Consider the following 21859-nt stretch of genomic DNA (forward strand, 5'->3'; position numbering starts at 1 on the left):
AGCATCAAAACAGATAATCTGACTCCAAATTCAGTGCCCTGTCCATCACAGCTCTGGGCCCCTGCAGCCACTTAAGACTACGTGAGCTACTGCTTACTGCTAATTTACTAGAGGGGCAATGGCAGTCACTTGAGAACCTACTAGTGGTTTGGTATAAATCCTTCTGAGTTGTCCCTGGACCAGCATTATGAACATCATTTGGGAACTTATTTGAAATTAAGCGTCTGGTGTCCTGCTACAAACATAATGCATCTGAATCTGCATTTTTAACAAGATTACTACAGAATTTTTATGCACATTACAGTAAGAAAAGCAGGAGTGTAAAGAAGTCCAGATGTGAAATCAGGGGACCTGAATTCCATCTCAGCCCTGCCACAGACTAGCCATGACACTTTAAGTAAGTTATTTAATTTTTTTAGAGCATCAGTTTTTCTGCAAAATGAGGTGATAATATCCATCTTAGAGAGGGTTATTGCAATGATTATATGAGTAAAAATGCCTGGAACGTGAAACCTTGTCTCTACTAAAAATACAAAAATTAGCCGGGCGTGGTGGCATGCGCCTGTAATCCCAGCTACTCTGGAGGCTGAGGCAGGAGAATCGCTTGAACCCAGGAGGCAGAGCTTGCTGTGAGCCGAGATTGCACCACTGCACTCCAGCCTGGGTGACAGAGCAAGACTCCATCTCAAATCAAAAAACAACAATAACAAAAGGCTGGAAGCCAGCAGGAGTTTAAGAAATGCATGCTGAATTCATATGCAAATCCACAGATTATAATGAGACAGCTCAGGCACTCAGAGAATTTGGTGAACCCCCAAATTTCTGATTATGTGGCACCAAAAAATACGTGTGCTAGAATTTATTTAAATTAAGCTTTCTGAGCTATCCACATTTTTGTGCTCTAGAGAGTTGCTACAGAGTTATTCTCAGCAGAGCAATTATAGGTGAGGCTGCCCTATAATGAGATATCTTTTCTACTTCATTAAATAAACCCCCTTGAATGGGCTCCAAAATGGACCTGTCTTATACCAAATTGCATTATCTTGGAAGTAATCTCATAAGAAGGCCCTGGTGTGGGTTCAATCATGTTGGATACCTAACATTTACCATAAAGAATGTGTTCTAGAACAGTGATTCCCAAAAGCTGGTTCTCAGACCAATGCTTTACCGATCCAAGGGAAAATAAAAAATAAAGACAACATAGCTTTTCATAAAATTAAAATATAACTATTATTAAAATATCCTTCATTTCGAGAGTATGACCTTTCTGTTTCTTTTTATCTTTCCAACTTTTATGGGTAAAACTGCGCCATATTTTATGATTCAATGGTGGTAATAGATGGTAATTTTTGTAATGTTCTTGTACAATACAAATGCAACGCCAACCCACTCTCCCCCTACACACACTTAAAACATTTTTTTATGGATCCTTGAAATGCAAAAATTCTGAACTATTGTTATAGAAACACCTGCTTAAGAGGAAATTCCTTCCTATAAAATCAATATTGGACATACAACATTTTAAATTATAAAACGTAGGGACCAAACTACAAAGTGTTAATTGGAGGGCAAAATCAGAGAGTATAGTGCTCCTCAAACTGCAATGTGCACAAGGAGCATCTGGAATTTGTTAAAATGCAGGTTCTGATTCTGCAGGTCTGGCAAGGTCTGGAATTTTGTATTTCCAACCAACTCACACTTAGAGTAGCAGAGGCACACTGGTGAGTCCTGAAACCAGGTAACTGGATCCTGACTCCACCACCTCTAGCTTTTGACCCTTGAGCAAGTTACTTAACCTGTCCACCCTTGGTTTTCTCATTAGTAGCACAACAATAATAACAGTACTATCTCATTGGCTTGTTGTGAGAATAAAATGGAATAATAAATGTAAATAACCCCAGAATGTAAAATATAGTACCTGACACATACAAAGAGCTCCATAAATGTGAGTTATTACTTTAACTTCACAGACCAGCAACTGGAGCGCCAAGATATTAAAAAAAGATTAGCACCTCAAGGGGCTGCTGCATGATGAAATCGGAGGAATTGAAAGTTCTGGTGGTAATGGATGGGTCTTGTTCTGTCTTCTTTGATGGTTTAATGGGATTGTTTGAAGCTGTGAATCTTAAAGGATACATATAGATTTGTTCTAATTCAGAAGGTGGAAGCCTCCTAATTATTAGGATCCTATGATTAAGATTGAAATAGTGGTATTGTTTAAGGTGCATGCTACGAAGTTGGAAAAGCCTTTGATAATTTCTTTGAGTGTTGTTCCAATAAGTGACAAAAAATATGATTACTACATCTTCTGTCCTTTGTGTATTCCTAATTTATTAATCTCTTCCTACTTTTTGTTGACAGCTAAGCAATTTATTGCATAGTAGTATGTATCACCTAATATGCAAATATAACTATATGAGGCAGTCATATTTTTTTAAATAGAATCCCTACTGTTTTTGTAGTGGGGAAATTTGTATAGCTGTCTTTTAAAAATTGCAGGGAATAGTATCTAGGCATGACAATATAAAATAATATGAATTTGTGTTTTTATCTTCAGCTTACACTTTTGCCCTTATTGCTTTAGTTTCTGGTGTGAATACAAACATAAGAGCATACCATGACTGTTTTTAACAAAACTTGAGAAAGATTGATGAGGTGGTCGTAGAGCTAAGGACCAATTTTGCCTACATAACTGGTTCACCTTTATACAGTAAAAAAAAAGCATGCAAAAATAAATTATTTCGTTAAGCATGTTTACATAAATGCCTGCTATGTTACAAAATCCTAAAAGACTAAAGTTGACAGGTTTTTGGAAGTTAAACTGTTGTCTGCTGAATCACTGCATACCATTTGACCTTAATCATTATAAAATGTTATCAGAAATTTACCTATCTAGTGACTATGTTATGAAAATAAAAGGAGTTAGTACTTTGTCAAGAACACAAAGGAAACTAACACATAAACAAAACATTCCTCATGGGTTTATTAGATGCATTGGAAGTTATTATGTCACTTAATAAATATTTAAATGCCTCCAGGGCCTTCACTCAGTTCTTACTTTTCTGTTTTTTTTGTGGCCTCACCTTTAACCACAACTAGTCCTCTACATGCTCTTACAGCTGACTTTGTACCACATATTTGGCAACCATTCTAAATGTCTCTGCTGGGCGCGGTGGCTCCTGCCTGTAATCCCAGCATTTTGGGAGGCCGAGGCGGGTGGATCACCTGATGTCAGGAGTTCAAGACCAGCCTGGTCAACATGGTGAAACCCCGTCTCTATTAAAAATACAAAAATTAGCCGGGTGTGGTGCCGGGTGCCTGTAATCCCAGCTGCTCGGGACGCTGAGGCAGGAGAATCCCTTGAACCTGGGAGGCAGAGGTTGCAGTGAGCTGAGATTGCACCACTGCACTCCAGCCTGGACAACAGAGCAAGACTCCATCTCAAAAAAAAAAGTCTCATAACACTTCCCTCATAGCAAGCCTTCTATGGGAGAGATGCTACTTATCCTTCAATACCTATTTTCTCCTTCTTTCTCAGTAATAGAACTTCTGAATGTTAGAGCCATCTGGAATAAAGACCATATTTCTCAGCCTCCCTTGCAGGTATGTGTGGCCACATGATTTAATTTTGGTTAACAGGAAAAAAATGAAAATGGTGTGCTCGTGGAGACACTGTGTGCCTCTCTCTTTCCTTTTTCTCATTTTTGGCTGGCTAGAATGTGTATTTGATGACACCAGCAGGAATGGTTATTTTGGATCATGAAGTCAAGGTGACTTCTTAGGAAATGAGATATAACCTGGCACCCTGACCATCATATCATATCAGCCCTTGGCTACCAAGATTTAGGTATGAGAGAAATAAACTTCTACTTTCCTTCAGACACTTATTTTGCAGCCAAACCTAACCCTAATGTATCCACGCTCAAATACTTGCTGCTGCATCTGTGAAGTGTGATCATTATCATTGTGCCTTGGCTTCTGTCGTCCATCCTATCTTATTCAAAGCCATGTTAGGACTTAAGGAAAAGGGAGAGATACTTTAAATGGTATGTGAGAGCACTCAGTATTAATAAAGTTAAGTTTAGAAGTTAAATTTGGGAAAAGAAAAGAAAGGCGGAAAAGGCTACAAATCTTTTCTATTCCCAGTAGCTTTGTTTTTTTGAGACATTCTAGCTAAGATTTCAAAGTTAACTCCCTACATAATTAGACAAAAGGTAGGCCAGATGTCTAAGCTAAGTTTTGGTTTCAAAATAATTATTTTTGTTAATTATCAGTAATTAGCGTCAGCAGCCAAAACTTTCCTTAAAACCCTGGGAGAGAGGAGGAGAACAGGAGAGAGAAAAAAAAAGAGGTAGCGGGGAAGGAGAGAGAGAGAAACACAAGCATTATGCAGTACAATTATATTTTAGGATTAACAAAACCTGATTCAAATTTTATAATTTTGAACACTGGGTTTTATGGAAAACTGGGTATTTTCTTTCATTTAACGCAGATGTCTTTTGCTTTTACCTAGACTTAATTTGAAGCTTTTACAGTAGCTAAGAAAAGATGCCTTTCTTTTTTCTTGCCAAAATGATTATTTTTCTTTATCTATAAAATTATACCTTTAACCCTCCCTGCGCCGGGAAAATAAATTTCAGCTGAAGATGGCCCTGGCGGAACTGCCTGGTGTTCTTAGTAGAGTCTTTCATTAGCATCCTTTTCCTAGACGGAGTCTGCAGAGCTTTAGCTCAAAAGACTGTTCAAAAGAACAGAGGGTTCTTTTGGTGGTTTGTGGATAATATGGATTTTTCAGCACTTATTAGATAGTTTAGAAGTTTACATAGTGCATCACACTTCCCTTACTTGTGTAGATGACGCTTTATGAGAATAGAAGTATTTATAGATGCATCTATTTGTGTGCTACCTAATTACTTCATATCTACTCAGGTCTGTTTTTGTACTTAGCACCTTTTTAAATATTTAGGGGCACCATTGTCTGGTATCACCTATTAATAATTCATCGTAGTTATAGTCATTTTAACTTGCAAATAACAATGAAAATAATACTTTACTCTTTAGATTTCAGCACTGTCACGACAACATCTCACATTTGACTCCTGTTCACTCACATCGCTCGTGCTCAATTACTCTTGTGGGCATTTTTTTTCTTTTTTTTTTTTTGAGACAGAGTCTTACCGTGTTGCCCAGTCTGGAATGCAGTCGTGTAATTATAGCTCACTGCACTCTTGACCTCTTGGGCTCAAGAGATCCTTTCACCTCAGCCTCCTGAATAGCTAGTAGTACAGATGTGTGCCACTATGCCTAGCTAATTTTTACATTTTGTAGAGATAGGGTCTCACTATGTTACCCAGGCTGGTCTGGAATTTCAGGCCTCAAGCAATCCTTTCACCTTGGCTTCCCAAAGTGCTGGGACTAAAGGTGTGAGTCACCATGCCAGGACTTTATAGCATCTTGATTTAAATGTTGACTGGTTTGTCTTCCTCACCAGATGGCTAGAGGGAAGGAACCATGTCTTCATTCATTTCTTTTTAAATAGCTCCAGTGCCCAGCAGGCATATATAGTATGCATTGAAATGTTTTTTGCCAGATAGTTTTGTAAAATAAAATACGAAATATGCACTCATCAACATAGCAAGGCCAATGGTGCATACACTTTGGTCCTTCTATAGGTACAGTATGTCATGAGCTAGTATAATTTTCCTACTACCTATTTTGTGTTTTATTAGTGATTCTGAAGTTTATTTTAGTCCATGGGCTATTTTTTATGCCAAGGTATTCACAAACTTACCTGTTTACAGATAGGAAGATAATTTATTCATAAAGATCACTAGAATGGGGAGAAAAATAAACTTTGATGGTAAAGTAAAATGGTGTTATTTTGTTTGTAATAAGTATCACATATAAATTATGAGCACATGCTAAAAAGTAAAGATGGTTATGTTTAATCATGAGGATACTACATATCAAAAGCGGACAATTCATATACTCATTAACTGCCTATTTCTAGAGAATCTATATTCTACTCACCACCATTGTACTAAAACTTTACGGCTTTTATAGGCGTGCATCTAAATGACGAAACCAACTGCATTTTAAAAATATATCACCATTCACTTCAGGGCTTGTAAAAAGCATAAGGTATGCTTTTGGGGTTATTTCTATATATCAAGTGCACACAGGCATATTAATTTGCAGGCATAGCTTATTTGTTTGCTTTATGTAAACTGGGAACTGCGAAATCCTGATATCATTACATATCCTCACCTCATGATCACTGTTTATTACAGTATGGCCAGAACCCCTCAATGTAATTGCAACTTTCCATTTCATAGCTTCCTGTCACCAATCTATATTTTCCTTAATCCCATACCTCAAGTGCTGTTCTGAACTGTCCTGCTGCCAAGGCGTATTTCTTTTGTCTATAGCAAGAGCTGGCATCCTTTAAGGCTACCTGAAGCCATTTGTCAATCTGAGGCAGAAAGCTGAAATTATGTACACCCGAAGGGTCTACTATTTCAGCAGCTCGGCATATTGGCTGACTCCCAGTAGACATGAAGGACTCTACAAACTCATAGTGAACACCCACTTCATCAATGTAGACCAACTTCATTTCCACATCCATTATGTTCTTTAAGGGAATGCGAGGCAGAGGCATGGTGATTAACTGATTGTCAAGTTCTATTATCTTTGCCTCTTTCTTCCTAGTTGGCTTTTCTTCACCTTCTGCCTTCCGTTTAAAGGCCGCTTTCTCTAAATCATTGCTTTGTTTTTCTTTGATGCTCTTTGTCATTTTTATTCTTTCAAGTGTGATTTCCACCTGTTTACCTCCACGGTTTTTCTTAATCTCTTGTGACATTTCCAGGATGTTAGGTGGGTGTGCTAAGGTGGACATTTTCTTGCTTGTGTTTATCTTTGGAACAAGCTGATCACGATAGATCCTATTCACTGCACTCTCCAAACTCCTACTGCTTCCTGCATCCATCGATCCTGCCCAAAACTCCTGCAGGGGGGAGAAAAAGGAAAGTAATTAAGGCAATATTTTGAATTCCAGTTGTTAGACTATAGTCAAATTCATTTTAAACACTATTTCGTTCATTATTAGTATTTGTTGCCTTGTAAGTAAAACTATATTTACATAATCTACTGACTATTTTAATAGAGGAGTATATGTGTCAGTCTCAAAACTCACCAAGAAAAGAATTTGTTGTAAACACATCTAGACATTGTCTTAAAAAATAATCCTCTATGGCTGAACAACATCGAATGAATACTTTAATGGGGTATCCAAACTCATTGAATAGGAAAATTTTATACATAGCCAGTGAGACAAGAAAAGCCAAAGTAAATCTATCTCAATATTAATTTCCTCAGAAAGGCAGGTGGTCTAGAACTTATTATAAAATACACTACTCACCTGAATAATAGACTTGGGAGTCTAAAGAAACCCCAGCTGCTTCCTCTGAAAAGCTTCCAAAAATGTGAGCACAATCTTTCCTAAATTTGTTTCTTTTATTACTAATGAAAATCTCAAGTTTAAAAAGCTCATAGACAACTATTGTTCACAACAGGCTTTAAAGAAGAAGAACATGACCTTCAATCTTATACAAATGTGAGCCGTAGACTTATCTTTAGTCTACTGTATTAGTATATTTGTAGTAATGGTATCAACAATGTACATTATATAAAGATGAGGTATTTTTCTAAAACATTAATGCTCAAAATATATAAGATTTGATTCCAAGATTCTGCATGCTATGTGCTTCAAGATTTGTTTCAAAATATCAAGTGTTCTAAGATATAATAATTATTGAGTATGGTTGATTTCTATCTTTTAGGACTCTTTCTTTTCACCTATCACATTCTATTCTGGAAACAACTTTGTGGAGTAAATAGGAACAGGGACCACATTTTGCAAAGAAACTAAGGGACAGAGGGATTAAGTTGCTTCTCCAGGGTCACACTGGTTGGTCATTAGCAAAACCTACCCATTCAGATTGCTATTACCTTCCTAGGACTGCCGCTCGCCAACTCCTCGCCTGAGATACTTCCTCTATAACGTGAGATTCTTTAGTATAGCTAATAGACATAGATTAGACCACAAAGATAGGAGAAAATAACAAGAAAGAGGGGCTGCATATAATAGCAATGAGATAAAATCTAACACTTGTGCTTCCTTTGATCTTCAAGGTCACTGTCCGACTCAAGATAAAAATCGTGAGTCACTTCTTAAAACTTATTAATGTTGTTGATTGTCTTCATTTGTTTGTTTGGAAGACAGTAGTTTGCCGAAGAAGACCCTTAAAACCAAACACTGCATATTCTCACTCATAAGTGGGAATTGAACAATGAGAACACATGAACACAGGGAGGGGAACATCACCTACCGGGGCCTGTCGGGGGGTGCGGGGAAAGGGGAGGGAGAGCATTAGGACAAATACCTAATGCATGCAGGGCTTAAAACCTAGATGACGGGTTGATAGCTGCAGGAAACCACCATGGCACATGTATACCTATGTAACAAACCTGCATGTTCTGCACATGTATCCCAGAACTTAAAGTAAACAAATAAACAAAAAGCATCCTGAACTGTGACCCATTAGATTTTTAAGTAAAGGAAGAACTGTAACTGTTCTTATGGCTCTAACCTTTGAAGTACTTTCCCCCTCTGTACCATTGGACACATACGTCGTCAGAAAAGGTTTAAGGTCATACATGGACATATCAAAGGATCTACTGTGATGGTCTTTGTTATCTCATAAGAATGATTGAATTCCAATAATTCTAATAATAGCTATCTTGTATATTAATTTGTAAAAGCTAAATCCCAGAATATTTCCCCAATGATTTATAATGACACAGTAGAGTTGTGTTTCTATAGGATAAAACATTTAAGTTTGAAATTTTAACCAGCCTGTGTTGTGTTTAGTATTGAAGATCAGCATAACTGTGAATCACAGGCCCCCAAAACAGCTTCACTTTGGGCAAGACCCTGTTTCCTTTTCCTCTCTTAGAAACGTTGCTGGCCAGGCGCAATGGCTCACGCCTGTAATCCCAGCAATTTGGGAGGCCAAGGCAGGTGGATCATCTGAGGTCACGAGTTCAAAACCAGCCTGACCAACATGGTGAAACCCTATCTCTACTAAAAATACAAAATTAGCCGGGTGTGGTGGCACATGCCTGTAGTCCCAACTACTCTGGAGGCTGAGGCAGGAGAATCACTTGAACCCGGGAGGCAGAGGTTGCAGTGCGCCAAGATAGTGTCATTGCACTCCAGCCTGGGCAACAAGAGTGAAACTCCATCTCAAAAAAAAAAAAAAAGAAAAAAAAGAAAGAAAAGAGAAAAAAAGAAAGAAACATTTCTGGCATCCAACATCTTTTGGACTGCTAATATGGCTACTCATTAGCAAGAGTGGCATGGGGAAAACTGTCTTGGCCATCACTTTATTTTTTGTTCGCTCTTGTGCCACATCTACATATGACTTGGATTGAGTAAAAATAAACTTTAGTCCCTCAGTTAAGATCTCTGTTGAATGAACACTCCGGATATTCATCTATATCATTAAGTTTCTTTTGATAGCAGAGATGCAGCTCTTGTTTAAAGTTCAAAATACCTGATTTTAAGGGTTTCTGGTTCATTTTAATCCACAGTAGGCTGTTAAAAATATAAACAGGCAACACTGGTTTGTGAGCTGTTCCAACATTTCCATGATACCTCCCAGGTATCTTATTGAAACTCTCTCTACTTCAAGCACCAGAGGCTAAAATGTACCAGAATATCTGTAGTTGATTGTCATTAGCAACAGTTTTAGCATCTACAGCAGCATTACGTATCTCTGCTGTATTTATTTCACATCTCTTTAACACATATAAATGCATAAAGTTATCTTTATAGCCGTTTCTTCTCAAGAATAATTGTTCTCTCTCTCTGCCTCGCTTTCTCCATTTCCCTCCATCCTGTGCTCCTTCCCTCTGCCTATTTTCCTCCCAACTCCTCCCACTCCAATTCTCTTCCCAGATGTCCCTCACCCCGAGCCTTTTTCTTTCTGCAAGAAGGAAGGTTTTATTGTTTTTAGGAAATAGGATTCTGAGTACTTCTGCATTAGTCTTTAAACTGCTCTATAGAAATCATCATTTTGGTCTTCAGTGCAGTTTTATACAAGAAAAAATAACAGGGGGAAAAAGTATATAGGGTGTACATAGAGCACTCAGAGGGAATAAGTATCTAAGCAAATGTTTAGCTTTCAGACATCTGGAAGATCAATTATTCCCAATATATATAAGAAACTAATTCAGGTTCCCTCCCAAATTCAGAATAAATACCTGAATGTCTAAAAGTGTCTTAAATGTGCAGGCTGAAAAAGCATGGCCAAATCCAACCATTATTTTTCAGTGCTGGTTGAAAATCGGATGACTTTATTTCAGCTGTACAGCCTTTTTTTTTTTTAATAAAAATTGTCACACATGTACAGAAGAGTTATGGAACTGCTGCTTATGGCTTCTTTAAAAATTATAAAACTCTATTTAAATAATCTGGGATTTGAGGCCTTGTACCACCTTGCTCAATGTGTGTTTTCAGCCTTATTTAGCACTTCTCCTATAAACTACTCTGAAGTCAAGCTGAACAACTTGTTAATTCCAAAAGATGTTCATTTTCAGTGTGTCAACTAAGAATTCCCCATCTTACTATTCCCACCTCATTCTACCTGTCCAAACCTACCAAGGAGTTATCCATTTTTACCTCCTCAGAATAATACCGATGGCATTTATAGCACTTATTTTTTATTTTTTATATCACAGCTATTCCTGAATGAATTTTTTCTTCCAATAAGCTCCCTAAAAGCAGAAATATACTTTCCTCTTCTTGACATTAGTTCAGTAGGCATTCAATAGATGTTGATCAATATGAATGCTGTGAATCAACAGCCAATTTACACATTCTTATTTAGGAGGAACAAAATTGGATTTTTTTTTAAAAGGTATGGACGATAACTTTGAAAAAGTTGTTTCTGAGAAATATTTCTGGATTTATTTTTTGTTTTAAATTTGGTCTTGGGTAAAGTACATTTTCTTCTTTGATAGTTCAAGTGAATCATGTACCAACTAGATTTAAACTATCAACCTCTTCACTTTTTTTTAGTAGTCAAGTTGATTAAAATGACATTAGTCAGTGTTCCTGAGACACTGAGCTACACTTTAATAATTACTTCAATAAAAATACTTAAAGAGAAAACTATTAGACCATCATTATGTATTCAAAGAAGTATTTGTTGATAACATTCTATAAAAATGCTCATTCTTTAATTTAGAAGACAGCACTGTAAAATTGATTTTCTCATAGAAATATGGCTTTAAAAAATCTTTAGCAAATATTGACATGCAACATTGGAACAATCGCCAAGGTTTTTTAATAAATACAAGTACAAGAAACAAAGATAAGTTAATGTTCAATCATTTCCGGTGTGTAACCATTTTAAATTCATTCAGTGGATTTTCAACACATTTATGTTTTTTTCTTCAAGTATTTCATCAAGTGTTCTGTTCTATGTGGGAGTTTCTATTGCTTCATAGATTCAATCAGTGGTTTACATGGCTATTAGTACCACAGCTTATTTATTAAATTTTTGGTTGAAATAGGCAGCTCAAACATGGGCAATTCAGCAAAAGAGAATCCTTAAAAATGTGCTCTCTGAAACATTCGACATCACAGTTGCTATGGTTTTCTTTCTTTAAAAAAAAAAAAGATCTAATTTTAACTTGCTGTTAAATGTAACCAGTGAGACATTATGAGAAAAAAACACCTTGCTTGTTAGTCTACCAGTTCTTTTAAATGTTTTAAAAAACACACTACAAAATATTTCTTCAATCCAATCATCATTTATAGAGTACCTACTATGAGCAAGGTGCTGTGCTAGGTAATATGAGAGCAACTAAAGATGACCGAGACAAGGGTCTTGGCGTCGTAGTGCTCACAGCTAGGAGGGGAGGTGGAGGATGAAAAGAGGAGATGTTGTTTTACTAGACTGTGAACTGCTGGAGAGGCAGAAATGTATCACAATCCTTTTTCTGTATTGATGTGTAGTTTCTTCAGAGCCTGGAACATAAGAGACCCTCAATGCACGTTTGTTGTTAGAATGAATGTGTGGCTGAGGTACTATATTCTACAGTATATGGTAGCAATAATGGACATACTTCTGTAAGAACATGGGACTGATGCAGTTTCAAGATATTTGGGAAAGCTTTTGAGAAGAGGGACAAGTGTCCCTATGCAAGCAGTTGCTCTTCTCTTTTATCTGAGAACCCTCAAAAAATGGTACATTATTATTAGAAGGTAGAGGGAAATTTTCCCTACAATGTTTTTTAAGAAATGCAAAATAAAACAAACCGTCCAGTGTTATATCTATAATAATAACAACCAACAGGTACTCTCAGTTTATGAAGTGCTCTCACTGGACTAATCCATTTGTTTCTGACACTTTTGCATGAATATTTTTAGTCATATTTTCATAATAAAGAAACCAAGAGGTTAAACAACTTGAAAGACATTACCAGGAGAGTTTACCAAACCTGACTTGAACCCAGCATGTCAAATTCCATGCTTTTTAGATGATAGGATAATATAGTCCTCTGCATTGCACCCCCAGTTGATTGGGATTTGTACTTACTTTAAAAGTTGTTTTTATTTTTAACTTAATAATAAGATATTTGACTTTACTGTGGTTTTACTGGGTGGGACTCCTTCTAAAATGATAACAAAACAAACTAGCAGTTTATAAGTTAATTTGAATATGTGAACCAAATTTATTAAGAAAGGTATTAGATTTTTTTTTTTTTGAGATAGAGTTTCGCTCTTGTCACCCAGGTTGGAGTGCAATGGTGTGATCTCAGCTCACTGCAACCTCTGCCTCCCAGGTTCAAGTGATTCTCCTGCCTCAGCCTCCTGAGTAGCTGGGATTACAGGCACCAACCACCATGCCCAGCTAATTTTTGTATTTTTAATAGATGCAGGATTTCGCCATGTTGGCCAGGCTGATCTTGAACTCCTGACCTCAGGTGATCCACCCACCTCAGCCTCCCAAAGTGCTGGGATTACAGACATGAGCCACCACTTCCAGCCTGGTATTAGATTTTTAGTGTTATTAAAGATCTGTAGCTGTGAATGTAATTATGGTCCTGCTATATTGTAGCTGTCATTAGATGCAGGAAAAAAATGATGTGGACATAAAACTTCTACATGAATGGATTCTAGGGATTGAAACTTAAAATTGCCAAGCCATTTGCTGATCACTAAGCCACCAAATGAGGAAAATGGCATCAAAGCAACTGTACTTCTTCGTATCTCAAACACTGTGAACTTTTGTCATGTTGGGTCAGAGGGAGCATTAGAAGGGAGACTTTATCATGATACTAAGTAGTGGAAAGGGCATTCAGTTTGGAACTGCAAGAAAGGTTTGAATTCTCTTTTATTATTTATTAACTGCATGTTGTAGGACAAATAATACAACCTCCCTAAACTTTCTTTTCCTTCTCTGGAAATTGGGAATGATCGGATACATGAGAATCATGTGAGAATCCAATGAGATGATTTATGTAAGAGAAGCTGCACTTAGTAAGAGAAGAGGTTTGGTAATTCTACAAGCAGCTCCTTGAATGAAAATACCTCAACTCTTTCCAAGGTTAATTCCTTTTGTTTGGACCCTATCCCTCCATCCTCTCAATGACTTTGCTGCTGCAATTGTCATCTTTCCATATCACCTCTTCTTCTTTTGTTATTGGACTGATCCTGTTGATGCCTGTGCTGATGTGGCAGCCATTTTCTTTTAAGAAAAACAACAACAAAAAACTCCCTTGACTTTCATATTGCCAAATTTGGTGGTCATGCCTAGGCTCATATCTGCCAGATCTCGTAACAGCAGTCTTCACAGCTGATACTCTCTGTTTAATGGAACACTTTCTTCTCACTTTGTATGACACCATGCTCTTCCAATTTTCCAGTTACTTCACTCACCACTCATTCTCAATATCCTGGATTGGCTCTTCTTTTTCTCTTCCACCAAGAGCCCACATGGAGCCCCTTCTTTTCTCCAGCTATATTCTCTCCTCAAGTGATTTTGTCCAGTTCTATGGCTTCAAATACCATCATACACACCTAACTACCTGTGTTACAACTCTAGTCCTTATATCCTAAAACATCAAAATTGTATACTCCACTGTCCATTGACATCTAATATACATCTTAAATTATCTAATACATCTTAACAATACCAAATATACATCTTAACAATACCAACAGATCTCTTAATTCCCATTCCCTAAAATCGTCCCTTCTCAGTCTTCCCATCCCAGTGCATGCCAACCATATCCCCCCAGTTGGCCAAGATAGAGCTTTACGAGTTATCCTTTATTCCTCTCTGTCACTTAATCCCTATCCTACAATCCGTCATTTGGTCCTGTTGACTCTCCTTCCAAGGTCTGCCTCTTTCCATATGTATGATCAATACCCTCCTCCAGGGCCCATGATCTCCTCTCTAGATTATTGCAGGTGCTCCTCACACAGCAACCCACCCAAGTCATCCTTCTAAATGAAACTCAGATCCCACCTCATTCTTACTAAAGACCTTTTAATGGCTGCCTATAACACCTAGCATAGAATGCAATCTCTGATGCCTCTGCCTCCTTTGAAAACTCATCACATATCTTTCCCCCTTGGTCTACTATGTTCCAGCCACCTGGCATTCCTTCTGTTCTGCTAATTTGACAAGTTCATTCCCAACTCAGAACCTTTGCACTGGTTGGGCTAGAATATTCTTTCCACTGTGTTTTTTATGTTATTCAGATCACGGCTTAAATATTTCTTCGCAAATAAGCCTTCTCTGATGAACTAGAGTAATCAGCCCTACCAAGTTGTGTATGTATTTTACATCTCTCCATGCCACTCATCATAGTGGTATTTACTTGTCTGCATTTCATTCATATTTATATTCCCCCACCAGAATGTGAGAGACTGCACTTTGTATACTTAGTTCACTGCTATATACTCAGAATGTGCTCAACACACAGTACATATTTGTTGACTGGAAAAATTGATGATGGTATCTTATTATACAATTAACGAAACATTCAAAAGTATCTTTTTGTTGTTGTTGTTGCATCACTTTACAAAAGCTGAAAATTGGGCAATCACCTAAATGTAAATTAGCTTTTTACAACTTGACTTCAAAATGGAAAGCTTCTCTAGGCACTGTAGCATCCTGATTCTTTTTTCTTATTTTTGTTGTTTGTTACTCTATGTCAACAATATTTATGATGTACCTACCCTGGTCTTTTTTATTGTAGTGTTTGTTAGGGAGTAAATAATTTCTCTTATTCTTTGTTGACATACAGCATGGTTTATTCAGAACCAGAACCTTCAGAAAAATCAGTCTTTTTGGAGAAGTGATAATTGTACAACTTGCTATCCTTGTAAGTGTGGTCCATGAGGGCTCAATTGTATTTCTTCAAAATCCTTAACACAATTTGTGAAAACAGTAACTCATTTGCTGTGGCAGGAATATGGAAGTAGAGGAAGTAATGTTTCAGCGTACTTTAGAGACCTTTGGCTACATTTCTTCTTAAAACATAAATGCAATCAGCTTGCCAAATTCATGAGCATCCTGAGACAAAGTTTCAATCTTGTTCTCTTTCTTTGCAAACACTGCTCTATCTTCCTATAAAAGTGATCCAAGTTTCTGTTTACGTAAGAGGCTGTATAGATGTGTAAAGAAAAAATAATTTCATTTAATTTTGGTCAACTCTTTAATTCTTTTTATAAAGTTCTTAATTCTTAGACTTTCACATTTGGCTTCTTAAACTCAGTATTGTAGAAGTATAGAGATGAAGAATCTTTCAAAATAATCTGTTTATTTCGCAGAAGAAGAAATGGAGTCTTAGGCAGGTAAAATGACCTGTTTATAGTCACATAATAAATCAGTGCTTTTAACCACATCTTGCAGCTCACTCAGAAATCTGTCTACCTTACTCCACTGCATCCCACCACAACACACAAGGTAAATTGTTTTCACAATTTCCAAATGAAAAAACATACGTTGGACAGTTCAGTGCTTTGTTTGCAGGGATCCGCAAAATTAATGGACAGTAATATGAAGATTTCTTCTTCTGAACTACCCTTCAATTTAGTTAATTATTCTTAAACATGTTTTAAAGTTAAAGCTACTGAGAGGTGGGAAGTGCATCTTTTAAAAAATTCACAAGGTTTTATTTAAAATAATTTTAAGTTTACAGAAAAGTTGTACGAATATCAAGAACTCAAAATTGTGCTTTACCAATTTTAAACCTCTTGGTCACATTTATAATCCCTTTTCCTAGTGTGTGTGTGTGTGTGTGTGTGTGCATGCACACATGCAGAAATGTATAGGCACACACATAAAAACATTTATATTATTTTTGCTAAGCTGTTTGAAAGTAAATTGTATGCATCAAGCTTCATTACCCCTTAAAGCTTCAGTGCACATTTCCTAAGACTGAGGATATTTCGTTACTGTAGCATAATACAGTTATCAAATCCAGGATGTTAACATTGATATGATACTATTGTCTAATCTACAGTCCCTATCCCTATTTTGCCTATTTTGTCAGTTATCTCAATAATGTCCTGTTAGGATTTCTTTTTTCTCCAAGATAATATACTGTATGTAGTTGTCACATCTCTTTAGTCTCTTTTACTCTGGAATAGTTCTTTCTTCAGCTTTTTTCTATCTTCCTTGACATTGCCAATTTTGAAGAGTACAAGCCAGCTATTTTACAGAATCTACCTCAATTTGGATTTTTCTGATACTTCTTCATGATTAGATTCAGGTTAAGCAGCCTCAGCCCGAATACTACATCATAAATGATGTGTGTTTCTCAGGGTATCACATTTGGAGGCATACAACATCCACTTGCTTTTCTTTGGTAATGTCAATTTTGATCACCTGGTCAAGATGTTATCTAGTTTTTCCAGGGTATAGTTACAGATTTTTCCACTTGCAACTTACATGCAGTCTGTACGCAGACACTTTGAGACCACACAATTTCCTGCTTCCTCATCAAACTTTCCCCCCTCAATTTAGCATCCACTGATGATTCTTGCCTGAAACAATCTAAACTATGATGATTGGAAAATGGTTATTTTTCCTTTCCTAATTCACGACATCATAAGAGTACTCAGATGGAGGGCAAGTCACCATCAAAGTACAAATATTTTTAAATATAAAAATAAATTTTTAGCATTGCAAAGGAATCACAGGGCAAATCTGTTCTAACACCTTTACTCTAATGATGAGGGCTAGAGGGGCGGAACATCCCTATTTAGTGGCAATGGCAGGACTGAAGTTGGTCTACAGGCTCTGGTTCTACAGGCTCCATTATATCCATCCATAAAGTAAATCAAAGTTTATTTGTTAAAAACATAATGTCCTCAGCAGTTAGAAGCACAAACTCATGGCATAAAGTAGGCAGAATAAGGGTGGATCATACAGTGCTGACTTTAAATATCCCTTTTTTTCTTAAGAATTTATTAATTAATTCAATCATTCACTTATGATTTACTAAGCAACAACTCTGTCATGACCTGTGTCAGTACTGGGATGCCCGTACTCACAAAAAGTTCATAGTTTAGTGGGAGACACTACTTTAGTATGCATCGGAATCCCCTGAAGCCTTCTAGGTTCCAGGCCCCACAGATTTTGATTCAGCATGTCTGGGGTAATGCATAGGAATTTGCATGTTTAGTAAGCAGAAGTGGGCTGTATTGAAAACACCAGAGGTTCACATCATGCAGATGGTTATGGCATATGCTCCACCTCCTGACTTTCCTACTCCAACTCCCATCGCTTGAATTGAAAAGTATTAGTAAAAAACAATACTGTCATAAAATGAATTTTAAAAATGTTTAACAAGGGTCAGATATTATTATAATTACTTTCATGCTTCTTTTGAAATACTAAATGCTAGAGCAAGTTTTCCCAGAAAATTATTTTTTTTTTGGTAATGCTACTTTTCTGGTGACATAAGCATATTCATGATTAGCTTACTCTAGGGGATACTGATATTGGTGGTCTGGTGAATCATGTTGGCCCCAGGCCAATGCATTCATATGATTTATTTTGCTTAGGTAACACTGGTACCTGGGCTTGCACGGATGAAGCAGTCTGCCAGAAAGACAGAGGCTGCATTAGCTCTTGATGCTAAAGAAACACTTTAAAGTCTACTCTCTTGAAAAATAAGTTTCTAAGAATGAATTATTGGTAGACATTCACTCATCCATTTAGTCAACAAACTCTTGTTGAGTTCCTGCTAGGTAAAAATACAGGGCTAATTCCTGGGGAATTACAAAGATAAATAAAATGGATCGTGCTTCATAGGAACTCAGGAGCAGATCAGAGATGCTATGTGTCTTTCCTGGGAGGATGTTCCAAACTCAAGAACCAAAGTAATGTGGAAGACAGGACATGAATTTTGGATTTGGAGAGATAGAAGTTCAAATTCTAACTCTGTCTTTTCTTTGCTGAAGAAACTTTCAGCAAGTTACTTAATTTGATGTATCTTGGTTTCCTTACCCAAAAAGCATGAATACTAATTCGTCATAGAGATGATTGAAAGATTGACAAAATAACATGTGTTAACTAATGCATCATCTGGCCCACAATAAGTTCTCTACAGAGGATAGCTATTATGGTGTTAAATATTGTGCTCTCTATATATTCTACTGCATGTACACATTTCTATGTATTCACTATATTATATATATACTTATATATAATATTTATGCATAAAACATACTAATAATGTTTAATTATTGGTGACTTGTTTTACATTGTGAAACTGTTTATACATAAACACACATCTGTATAATTTTTCTTCTTAAAATAGTAAGTTGGCAATTAATATTTACATGAAAATTGAGTCAAGACATTTGTTCCCTGAGGACTTTGTGTCCTGAAGAACAGTCTGTACAATTGGGGAATACCTATCACAAACAGGGATGGCTGACCTACCTTCCAGTGTTATCATACACTAAGCAAATAACACATGATCCACTGGAATTTGTACACTATGGGTAATGAACGAATAGTATTTTCCATTACCTTACAAATAGAACCTGAGGCATGAAGATGAGACTGCTCCTTAATTATTTTCTGCGGAGGTTGAACTGGATGTTTATTTTTGTCTTAGATCATTACATATCACTGTAAAGTATCTTCTGGAGTGGAATGGAGACAGGTAAAGATGAACATAGAAATCCTATAATTGGCTGGGTGTGGTGGCTCATGCCTGTAATCCCAGCACTTTGGGAGGTCGAGGCGGCGGATAACGAGGTTAAGAGATCAAGACCACCCTGGCCAACATGGTGAAACCCCATCTCTACCAAAAATACAAAAACTAGCTGGGCATGGTGGTGTGTGCCTGTAGTCTCAGCTACTTGGGAGGCTGAGGGAGGAGAATCACTTGAACCCGAGAGTTGGAGGTTGCAGTGAGCCGAGATCGTGCCACTGCACTCCAGCCTGGAGACAGAGTGACACTGTCTAAAAAAAAAAATTCTATAATCCCCAAACATCTCATATAATACAGCTTTCACCGTTGTCATTTTAATATTTTATAACAGTTTACAGGCCATTTTAACTTAACCCCTACACTGTCCTTCCTTTTACACGTTGCAGAATAAATGCTCATTTTTAACACTTGAGAAACTGTTGGTTGAGATTTTTCCATATGATTTGCCTGAGGATAAATAGCACAATGTTGTATGGCACTTATTACAAAACCTAGTAGAGACAAAGATAGTAAAAAATAATCTGTTTATCTACATATGCATGTCAAGCCACTTCCCATCATAAACAGCTGAGCCAAAAGCAGGGCTCACCTAATTCTTTGCAAGATTCTTGCTTTGATATTATACTAAAGATAATATAATTATGAAGTGCTTTCAAACATAACCATTTGGAATTTGTATATACTTATCCTAGGTAAAAAATAATAATAATTTCTTACTTGTATAGTGTTTTAGTACTATTATATGAATATTTCTTCTGAATCTTTATGTAGGGTACGTAACGATACTTATTTTGTGAAATGCATTTGTCTGTGAGAAAAATTAACTTCAGAATTAAGATAGAGGAAGTATCAAAATAGTTTAGAAATATAATTTTTTACTTTTTCAATCATGTTTCAATTACATTTAATGAAGATTTTCAGGTTTAAGGAGTATAGAAATATTTGAGGACTGATTACATATTAATCATCCACTAATATTTCCCCAGTTGATCTCAGCCAAAGAAAACCATAAAGCCAAAGAACTGCTTGGAAAAAAATATTTTGGTTTGTGCAAAACTTTAAAACAAAGACATACTTTAAAATTTACTATTTTAACAAATGGAACCTAACAAAATACATCATTCAAACAGTTACACATTACACTCTGCTTATGGGTGAGATGGAGTAGTAGATCAGAACTTCTGTTGAGAACTAATAGAAAAGCAGAATAAAAGACCAAATCATTTGTTTGAACATAGCTGAGAAGAGGGTATAACTACCTCATCAAAGAGGGTATAACTGCCTCATCAAAGTGAGCTGACTTTGACAGGGGCATCTTCTGGGGGCATTTGCTAATTGTAGGCATGGAGAAGAGTGTGCGAATCTCAACATTTCACTGAAGGAGTCATTGGTGGGTAATGTTGAAACCTGTACAGCTTTGGGTAAATATGTGGGAAGCCTCAAGCACAGAGCTCTTTTACCACTCAGAAAAGAATGCCAATTTTTGGGCATTCATGGGCAGGATGGCAAAGTGGAAAGCTTCTGGAAGGAAGATAAAATTTTTGCAGTCTTATGAGACAGGGACTCATAGGAGAAAGGGCTTTGGAGAAATGCCACGCTTTCAGCTGAAACTCTTGAGAACCAGGGGTAGACCAGACGTAGACTTTTTCGAGGGTTGCAACGCAGCCTCAATATGAAACAGTCCCTGATTAAATTAAGATGAAGTGCCATGTTATCTGCCTAGTGAAAGGAAGGATACATCCATTATGGAGGAAGATACGTCGTCGGGATCTTCTATAATTTTCTATACACACTATTCAGCACTTAATGGAAAATCATTCAGTATGCAAAAATAAAACATCTCAAGATAACAATAAAAAAAACAAATGAAAAAGTAAACACTAGAAACCTATCCATGGCTGATCAAGATATTAGAGCTAGGTAAGGAATTTTAAAACAATTCTAATTAATGTACTTAAGAGAGTGAGAAATGATAAAGAACTTTACCAGAGTATTAGACTCTATAAAAAGAATAACAAATTCTAGAGTTGAGAAATATACTATCGGAAATGAACTCATTAGATGGACTAAACAACACATTAGATACAGCAGAAGACAGATTTAGTAAACTCAAGAAACAGCAATAGATCTAAATTTAAACAGAGAAGTAAAATAATGAAAAATATTAGTTAAAAAACCTTTGGAGACATGTGAAACATAGTGAAAAGGTCTTAACAGAGTATAGTTGGAGCCCTAGAAGGAACACAGAGAATGAAGCAAAAGCAAAAGAGAATTCCAGGAGGAATTGAAGAGTAATAGTAAAAGTAAATATGTAAGAATATACACATAGAAGTAAATATTGACTGTTGTCACTTGACTGCATAAGACAATAATAGAAATGTCTCTACAGGATTTAAAACCTAGGCAGAATTAAAAAGAATGGCAACAATGATGCAAAAGATGCGAGAGCATAAACAGAGTTAAAGTATTCTAATGTTATAAAATTATTACGAGTTTGGTAAAAATAATCATTTGTATTAGATTGGAAGAAGTCAAGGATTCATGTTTA

At 36.5% G+C, this 21859-nt stretch overlaps 1 protein-coding gene across 1 annotated transcript in view; it reads right to left on the reverse strand.

The window, feature by feature from the left end:
* Positions 1 to 21859, reverse strand: part of SPATA16 (spermatogenesis associated 16) — a 257164-nt gene that overhangs the window by 226470 nt on the left and 8835 nt on the right. Inside the window, exon 2 of the mRNA XM_063621699.1 lies at positions 6374 to 7003. Within this exon, the coding sequence (XP_063477769.1) occupies positions 6374 to 6985 (612 nt within the window). The 5' untranslated portion in view covers positions 6986 to 7003. The remainder of the gene's footprint in view (positions 1 to 6373; positions 7004 to 21859) is intronic.

This window comes from Symphalangus syndactylus, chromosome 17 (genome assembly GCF_028878055.3).
Source record: "Symphalangus syndactylus isolate Jambi chromosome 17, NHGRI_mSymSyn1-v2.1_pri, whole genome shotgun sequence".
Classification (NCBI taxonomy): domain Eukaryota; kingdom Metazoa; phylum Chordata; class Mammalia; order Primates; family Hylobatidae; genus Symphalangus; species Symphalangus syndactylus.